The 10,247-nt window shown below is 35.0% G+C and overlaps 1 protein-coding gene across 1 annotated transcript in view; it reads left to right on the forward strand.

Moving 5' to 3' along the window:
* The window catches only part of LOC150077776 (uncharacterized), a 172,832-nt gene extending 163,973 nt beyond the window's left edge, over nt 1-8,859 (forward strand). The window contains exon 13 of the mRNA XM_090384362.1: nt 8,737-8,859. Coding sequence (XP_090240488.1) covers nt 8,737-8,859 — 123 coding nt within the window. The remainder of the gene's footprint in view (nt 1-8,736) is intronic.
* The last annotated feature ends 1,388 nt before the right edge of the window (nt 8,860-10,247 follow it).

Here is a 10,247-nt window from a genome sequence, read left to right on the forward strand (position 1 = left end):
CCTGACCACTCGGCTACTTAGGCCGTTAGTAAAGAATACTAATTAGCAATAAAATGTAATTATAAAACAATACCAATTGTTAATTATATAGAATTTCTTGCGTGATTTGATCTACAGGTATATTGTGGTCAGCATGTTAAATTACATATGTTCGTATATTTATACAGGAATAGATTCGGTTTTTTACATTTTCGGCCTCTACCAATATAACTAACATAATATCCGACTAAATAGCATGTACCTATTATACTAAGGCTATAATAAAAAATATATATCTATAGCTGATAATTAATATAAAAATAAAACATATGCTTGTGATTTCATTGTTGGACCTGGCCTTCTGTTACCATAGCATTAGCATTAGTAGAGGCATACAGTGCAAGAAAGCAAGCTTATGCAGCATCAGCCAAAAAAAAAAAACCCTCCCATTTCACCCCTCCATTCGTTCCAAAATGCCTGTCCAGCTCAGCCTTAAATTTATTTATGCTATCAACTTCCACAACAAAAGATGAAAGTCTTTTCCACCAGTCAACTATCTGTTGACTAAAGGCAAATTTCCACACACCTATTCTTCAACTGTCTTTCCTCAATTTGAATCTATGCCCCCTCAAGTTCTTAATCTGAGCAAGAGGAAGAATCCCATCAGCATTCAGCTTGCTCATCCCATTCAAGGCCTTATACACCTCAATCAGATCACCTTGCAGGTGCCTACTCTACAGGCACTGCAATTTGCAGAACTTAAGCCTTTCTTGGTAAGAGTACCCCCTTTGTTCCCCTCACCAATCTTGTTTCCCTTCTTTGTACTCATTCTAGCATAGCAACTCTACATCATTTCCTAAAATGAGGCCTCCAGACCTGTACACAGTACTCTAGGTATGGCCTGACCATTGTCTTGTATAAAGGGATAAACACCTCCGTGTCCCTGCTAGCAAAATTCTTGTATATCATTGAGAAGACTCCATGACCTGCCCTGGCAGCCTGTCTACACTGCTCAGCAAACTTCATATTTGACTGCACAATTACCCCCAGGTCTTTATCACTTTCCACTTCCCTGAGTTTAATACCACACAGTTGGAACGTTTCTCTTTGGTTATTGCTACCCATATGCAGTACTTTGCATTTGTCAATGTTAAACTTCAGTTGCCACTTCTCAGCCCATTTGCCCAACTTAATCTAGATCCAGTTAGAGTAGCATACTGTCTTTACTGTCATTAACAACCCTTCCAACCTTTGTATCATCTGCAAACTTGGACATTAAACCTGATATACCCTTATGAATATCATTGATAAATATACAAAACAACAATGGGCCCAACACTGAACCCTGGGGAACTCTACTAATGACATTTGTCCACAAAGAGCAGTGTCCATTGATTACCACTCTCTGTTGTCTCCCATTCAACCATCCCTTTATCCATTGTAGCAACTTACACTTAATGCCATACCTCTCCAATTTTTACAGCAGTCTTCCATGTGTAACAGTATCAAAAGCTTTCATGAAATCCAAGTATATGATACCAAAATTATTTCTGGCATTCAGAACGTTTGTGACCATATCATAGTATCCAATCAAATTGGTCAGACAAGATCTCCCTTTAACAAACCCTTGCTGTGTCTTAACTATTACTGCAGTCTTGTCTAAATGATCCTGCAATGCTTCTTTAACCAGTGATTCCATTATTTTCCCCGGAACACAAGTTAAACTAACAGGTCTGTAGTTACTTGTGTCACTTTTGAACCCCCTTTGTGAATTGGTGATACATTTGCACCTCCAGTCCATGGGAACCTTCCCCGAGTCCAAGGAAGCTCTCATAATTATGGCTAAGGGTTTGCTTACTTCCTTAGCTGCCTCCCTTAATATAACTGGATAGATGGGTGCCTCCGTAGCCAGGTGGGCAGGAGCAGCAGTGTGTAGCACATGCTTCTTGATTAGACCGGGGTTTGAGCCTGTGAGCCACCAAATACGGAGGATGCGAAAAGGTCGGGGAATGACCACTGCATATCCCCGGAGCAATATGACCTTAGTTGCTAATGCTCCTAAAAAAAAAAAAAACCCAAATAACAACAATAATAACTGGATAAATCCTGTCTACCCGAGGTGCCTTTTTTTATGTTTAACTTCAACAATTTCTCCTCCACTTTGCTCTCAGTTATTACAAAATCACTTAGCTCCCTGTTAGAATTTGATAAACGTCTGGCACTCCTCTCATTGAATAACTCCTCATGTGTGAATGTAGATGCAAAATACTCATTCAGTTTATTAGCAATCTGAGCATGATCATTAATAGTCAACCCATCTATGTTAAGTGGTCCAATCTGATTAATCCCTTTCCTTCTAGAATTTACATAAGTAAAGAACTTTTTGTTGGGGGTTTTTTTTTTTTTTTTTTTTGCATCCTTTGCCAAGGGTTTCTTGTAATCTCCTTTTGTCTACCTAACCTCCTTTGTGACTTTATTACAGACTAGTTTATATCTGCCATAGGCTTCTGTGTCACCTGATATGGATTCCATTCATTTTTCTTCTCTGCCACGAGCCTCATTAGTTCATCTAACATCCATTTAGGCCTAAACCTTGAACAGTATTTCTTAGTTGGAATGAAAAGCCTAGTAGCCTCCAAAATTAAGTCCCTGAAGGCTTCCCATTTAGAATTCAACGTTGGTAACATCATCCGTTGAATCCCACCGTACAGAATTAAAAACTGTCTGAGACCCCTGTAGTCACCTTTATGAAAGCAAAAGCCATTCCCTTTAGCCTTGATGGTAGTTACATCTGTAAGTAATTCCCACATCAGTACATTGTGATCACTGTCACCCAGTGGTTCCTTTATCTGCAAATTCTTAATGCATGAATAATCACTGCTGGTAATCAGATCAAGAGTATTACTTCCTCCGGTTGCCTCTCGAACAGGTTGCTGTAGAATATAGTCATCCATTAAATCCAGAAAAGTCCTGCTAGTGTGCTAGTGACCAACCACAAGTTCCAGTCAATATCTGGAAAGTAAAAATCCTGCCATTATAAGACACTGATTTACTGGCCTACTCTATTTCCCTGCACAACTGCTCATTATACTCACCAAATTCATTAGGCCTATAACACCAACCCACTCATTTTTCCTTTTCCAGTGCTTATGTCACACCAAACACTCATTGCATTGTCCACCAACATCAGTTGGATGCACTTCCTTAGATTTCGTTTCTTAACTAACAGCATAGCCCCTCCTCCCTTCCTGTCTGTACTCATTGTACTCCCCAAATTCCAATTCTGCACTGCTTATGTCTATGTGACACCATGTCTCTGATATCCCAACAATATCTGCCTTTGATGTCTTGACTAGCATTTCAAGCTCATCATATAGTAAGGTATGACTGGAAGCAAACTATCATATGGATGTTTTAGAGTGCAGCTACCATTAAACACACAAATTTTTATTTGGGGAAGGCATAATTTTCTATTTTATTTCTCTTGCCTCATATGATATGGTTATCTAATGCTTACATTATCTGTAATAAGTTTATATAATTGTTAACTTAATTTTGGTGGAAGTCCACCAGACTTCCCAATGCTTTAATGTTATGTTCATAAACATAACATTAAAATATTAGCATTAAAATATTTTGATATATTTAAAAATATTAATTTCTACAAACAGTTCAGATTTAAATATTTACCTTTAAGAAACCCAACATTGTAAGTAGTGCAAAAGCATCATTTGTATACATAGAAGTAGTTATAATGGCAGAACTAATTTTGTCACCTGAAGAAACATCATACACCTCAGGTTATAAAGCAAATAATGTGTTACCTCATTCTTGTGCTTCAGATAGATAGTATTTTGCTGCAAATTGAAGTATATTGCTGTTTATTTTCAGTGAGTACCATATATAACTGGGTTGTCAGCTCTGGCATTGTAGCTGCCTAGTTAGTGACAGGATAATATTCTGTGAAATGGTGCATCCTGGCAACTTCCCAGTGTGAGATATGTGGTGCTGTGTTATCCTGTGTCAAAATTAGTTTTGATGAAAGGAGCTGAAGCCTTTCCCTTGTCGGGAAAGGCTTCAGTTCTGCACTCTAGCAAAAACACCTGTGAGGAGATCTGATTGAGGTGTTTAAGTCCTTGAATGGATTGATTAAGACTTTCTCTTGCTCACACTACACACAAGTGGACATAAATTCAAATTGAGAAAGGATAGTGCATGTCGGATGTGCATAAATTTGCCCTTCTCTGTACATGCTCAAGCACCTCTACATCCTTCCTAAAATGATGATGATATAACACTAAATGTAAATGAGGTTTACAAGCTACTTGTACATTAGTATAAATTTCATGGCTTTTTAGTCCTTAAAAATCAGAATAACTATATGAGCAAATCCTAGATGAGACAAGACTATTGTGACAGTACGAATGCAAATTATTAGTGAACATTACTTCAGAAATATATGCTGAAGACTGTTTTGCGTGGTTTGTCCTTACCACTGTTTTTTTTTTTCTGTTAAATCTAAAAAATTTTTTTACTTGAAAACAAAGCAAAATTTATTTGATAATGTTCACACCACATTAGGTTTTAACTTTTTAAATTGGTTCCTGTGTGAAAAAAAGATTGCCACTACACTGATTTATAATAATTTTGTATGTATATAGGTGCAAACATTTTTTTTTTTTTTTTTTTGCTGAAGGCAACTAGCATCACAATATAATGATAGTGACAAGTGTTTCCCCCCACTTTAATTTCATTAACAAAGTACTATGGCCACAGATACCGATGCACTTAATAAATCCCCAAACAAACAACAAAGTACTAATTTTTCACATACTAAACTTCAGTAACTTATAATAGCACGACATGAATACACTAAGACCCCCTTATCTGTGGGGGATATGTTCCAAGACCTACCATGGATGGCTGAAACCATGGATATAAGCGAACACCTGCTGACCCCATCTATAACGTGATTTTCTTGTACATACATACATATAATAAGTTTAATTAATAAATTAAACACACAGTAAGACATTACCAACATTAAATATGGTAATAATAAAGTACAGCAGACTATTTACCAGGATTAGTTTATTAACCGGGTCACTTCAAGACTCCAAATGTTAAACATTTGGAGTCTTGAAGTGTGCTATTAAAATTTAAAGTTACTATTAAAAAAAACAAAATAAAAAACAACCAGAAATCATAAAATTCAAGTAATAACTAGAATAGGTATAAACAGATATTTTGCAAGTCATAAATGAGTGACAAGAACCAGTGTTATAAGTTGTTATTGGGAGATTATTGTACCTGTTATCTTGCAACTCCTACTGTCTTCACACCTACCGCTCAAAACAAAAAAAGAAAGAGAGAGAGAGAGAGAGAGAGAGACCAAATGTTTAGTTTGATTTAGTGTGTCGCGTCGATTGTTGTGTTCCGTTGGACCGCAAAAGGACAAATTTTTCTTCGTTATTTATGTTAGGTATGTCAGATTTTTTTTTTTTTTTTTTTTGTTTAGAAATCGCAAAAATGATAGGCAAATGCAAGAGTTGTGCTTTGAAGCTATTCGATTTAAAAACAACATCGTAAAAAATAAAGGGAAGCATTGTATTGGACACGCAAGTAGTACATGTTAAGTTTTTCTCTTTTTTTTTTCTTTTTTTTTCCATGGTTAACTGCTGGTAACTGAATCAGCAGATACGGGGACACAACTGCAAATGAAATTTTTATATTTTATTTTCAATCAAGTGTTATATTTCAGTATAGGCCAGTGGTTCCCCAGCTGTGTGGCACGGTGCCTCATGGCACTGCAGCAAACTCACAGGGATGCCACGGGATATTTTAAAATTTCAAGGGAAAAACAGCGATACTAGACATCTGTTGGACACTGCGCAAACTACTAGCTCAAGGCAGTTCACAGTTTCATCATTATTTATTAAGTTTTTTTGGAACTAACTACTTAATAAACGGAACTGTTAGGTTCCGTTTATTGAGTAGTTAGGTCCAAAAAACTTTCATTTGGCCTAGGGGTGCCGTAAAAAAATTACTGAGACACTAAGCGCACTGTGAACCAAGAAAGTTTGGGAACTTGTGGTATGGACATTTAAATGATTTAAAAATTGTACATATTATGCTTTCAGTTTCTTTCTGTCTTTGGGATACTTTTATCCATCCATTGGCAGAAAGTGATTTCAGCTTTCAATGCTTGGGTTTATACTTGCATCAGAGATGATATTCTTATTCCCAAGTCAACCTAATTTGCCAATATTATTCAGAACTAATTTTCTTACCAGTATTATTTTAATGTAAATAGCATCAACTTCTGATGATGCTATTTATATGTAATACTTCTCTTTTTTTTTAAAATTGTTTGACATTTTTTTAGTACACAATTTAAGATACTTAGATTTTACCTCCTCAAATTCTCTGTACATATTGGAATTAAATAACATACATATAAAATTATTTATTGCCATCCAGTAAAGTAAGCACAGTACCATGGTATAGCCAAGCTGAAGGTGTGTACATAAATAAAATGATAATAAAGACGTGAAATGAGCAAGTGTGGTTTTAATAATGGAATAAAATTTTTATTTTATTCCATTAAAAACTGTGCCAAAAGTTTGATATTAGTGAGTCTGAAATACTTTTTCTGTACACAGTGTCATGAATCCAGACATTGGGGTCAAGATCAGAGCAGGTGGCTCTGATCTTGACTGAAAAGTTTAGACTAAAGAGATGGAGTGGTTCTTATATATAGTTTTGGGTGGAATCTGCCACTATAGAAAGTCTGAGATGTTGAGGAAGTCACTTTGGCCTGCGACTTCCTCGCAGGCCAAAGTGACTTCCTCAGATACAAAACGCTGAATAGCTTTGTATTGCCAGCAGATTTATTTCTATTAGTTGGTACAGTTGATGTCAAGATATATAGGATATATCCCAACTGCAATACGATAGGGTTTGGCATTGAACTATCTGATGAGAAAATATTCGGCCAACATGATATGCAGAAGGTGAATTTCAAAGTGAAAGACCTACATAGTGATTTATGAAGGAAGTGAGGTAGGGTAAAGATAGCAAAATATTTCTGTATAGTGTTCAGGTTATGAATGAGAGCAAGGTCACCTTTCATAAACTAAAATGCTGTTAGAATGATAGAGCAAATCTTTGTGTAGTAGATTGAGGAAAAGTTTGGAATCCAGATATACTCCTAAAAATTTTATCTGGTTTACAAATTAATTTAGATTGGATTTCAATTTTTAGATAAGAACAGGTTGTCAAAGTAGGAAATGGTAGCTACTTAGTCTTCAAGAGGTGGGCATGCAAACCAAGAAGTTCAGTATAATACAGGGAATCATTGGTAAGTTGTTGAGCACTACACAATGAATTAAGGCTGACATTGCCAGAAGGAGCTGGTAAAGTCAGGAAAATGTCATCAGCATAAGAGCTGAAGTTGATGTGACTTAAAAGAAAAGGAAAGAATATGGTCAGAGAGAGCTGACCATATTCAGCACAGGATAGGATGAAAAAGCTACCAATTTAGAGGCAGCAGTTGGAGATACTGTCCAGTCCTATTGCAGAAAAGTTTGGTAGTTGATTAGCCATTTTAAGTCGGAGGATGTTATTGAAATTTTTGGCAGAATGTCACAACATGGAGATTCCTTGAACGTGGGCATTACATCAATTGAATTAGATACAACCAAATCTAATAACATAATTTGCCAGGTCTCTAGCTGAAAGCCTTGAGAGATGAATGTGGATCTTTATGAAAAGATCCTCTTTCTTTTTAAGATCAAGCATTGATAAGCCCATTTAGGGCTGTGTCCTTAGCAATATTAAATGGAACAGTGAGGTCAGAAATCGGCATGCTTCCTGTGAGAGGGCTGCCTTCAAAATTCTTAAATGCTTTATTGATAAGTTGAATGCCCACCAAGATGCGTGTGTGTTTGCAAAGAGAACTAGTACCACCTAGACATTATTACACATGATATGAAAGCAGTCCAACCAGAAGGGAAAAAAGGTGAACAGAAACTTGACAAGTCTTGTATCAGGAAAAGTAATGATAAAATTGCCTTGCTGAGAGACTTAGGAGAACGTCTTAGGCATTGTAAAATGTAGACATTGTGAATGTAGCTCATAGAGGAAACTTATTCGAGTCAAAGGAACTTGGTAGTTTTTGCAAAAACAGCAAATTGGGTATTAGAAAAGATTCTGGCTAGACAAGAAAGTGGTAGTGTTGGTGGGAAGTGAATTACAAAGGTTAAAGTCACCAATACAGATTACAATATCAGATGGTTTAGCAGTGGAGCTGAAATTATTGAATTTACCAGTGGACAGTGAAGGGGTTCAATATGCCACAGTGAGGACAGAGATGCCATGAATGTGGAAGGCTGGTGCTTAAAGTTGAGGTCTGATATTGATGGTGAGAGATGATAGGATAAGCCATGGACATGAACAGGCAAATGCCACCATCCCACCAACTTTCACAAGATGTAGCATGAAAATGAAAGTTAAAATTAGCAATGAGAGTGCCTAAATCACTTTCAGATGTAAAGCACATCTCAGCAACTGCAATAAAACTGTAGTTGTCATTAGCAAGAATTCCACCTGTGAGGCAGATGGAGTAGTTGCATCACTTAGTCTATAATAATAATATATTTGGAATTTGTTTCATTATATCACAAATTAGTGCAGATTGTTTATTTATTTATTTTTTTTTTAATAATAAAGTACAACTTTTTTTGTTTTGTTTTTCAGGTAGCACAAAAGTTTTATACCTTCCTGGTCTTGAAAAAACAGCAAACGGTTGAATTACAACAAGAAAAACCATATGGTGAGTTAATCATCACCAGGGGGCCAAAATTTACAGCTGTTTATTAAATAGTGTTATTGTGTACATGGTTAGGTCTGATTCAGGATTATATGGACATCATAAATCATATATTCATATGGATTTCTGCCAGAGCCTTTTGGATCAAGTATTTCTTAAATCTAGTTATGTAAATATTTTTGCTTAGCAAAGTAAAACGGATCCAAAGAAAGAAAGATCCAAATTTTCTCCGTCTCGAAAATTCTGACAGAGATCTATAAAACTTTTGCTTAGCTCGATGCACATGTGAATAATTTTTTAACATAATTGACAAAAAATAAATAACAAATAAAAAGGATTGCTACTTATAGATTTTAGAGTAAGCTTGTTTTTTTTTTGTTTTTTTTTTAAACAATTGCTTGCTTGTCTATTTTTAATAAAAAAAATTACATGGTGTGAAATTATATGTAAAGTGAGAGAGATACATTTCTTGGTTTATATATTAAATATCTTTTCATGGTTTATTTTTTTACTAAATATATATGTATATATTTTTAATAATGGTTTCCCTTCTGCAAAATGATTAGAGGTATCTTAAATTTATTTCAGTTTAATCGCGAGTTTGATTGTAAACAGTTTTTAATATCAGAAAAAATAAAGTTCCAATAAATTGTGTTATTTTAATATTTTTTAACTGCTTTTATTATATATATATATAAAAGTTAAAACAACACATGTTTAGTATTTGTAGTAGTCTTCCAGATTTCAGTAACTCCATCTTGCAGAATTACCAAAGTTCAGCATTATTTTAAATACTAAAATTAATCAGAATGAAATATTTATATATTTAGCTTATACTAGCATAAATATACATTACAGCATAGTGAACAATGCATGTTAGTTAAACAGCCATCGATGCCAATGTAAAAAAGATTCCCCCCTCCATGCATCCCTCCTGTTGTATCATATGCACAAGAAACTCTCCTGATGTGTGAACAACTTCTGAGGGCCATATGGTATTAGTCAAAAAACTGAAATAACTTTATAAATCACTTAATTTTAAAATTAAAAATAAATCAGAGGATTCATTAAATATACAACTGAAAATATACAACAATATACTATACAACAAAAAACAAAATATACAACTGAAAGCAAAAAAATATACATAAAATTAAACATAATCATAAGCTTTTTTAAAAGAATGTTACCAATTCATATGTGATATTTAAATTACTGTATGAGGTCAGACAGACACCATCCCTCATTTTCTAGCTCTGTGCTAGTGAAAATCAGCACATGCCATGCCAGTACAAATAACTTCCGAGGGCCTCGTAATATTCATAAACTGGGATATTACTATATTATTATAGCGGAGTTTCACATCAAGCATTTTCTTGCTCCTTGCTAGTAAAAATTAGCATGTGTCATGGTAATTAGTCATCTAATGAGCTGAACA

The sequence above is a fragment of the Mastigoproctus giganteus genome, chromosome 11 (assembly GCF_048544385.1).
Source record: "Mastigoproctus giganteus isolate SK-2022 chromosome 11, ASM4854438v1, whole genome shotgun sequence".
Taxonomy (NCBI): domain Eukaryota; kingdom Metazoa; phylum Arthropoda; class Arachnida; order Uropygi; family Thelyphonidae; genus Mastigoproctus; species Mastigoproctus giganteus.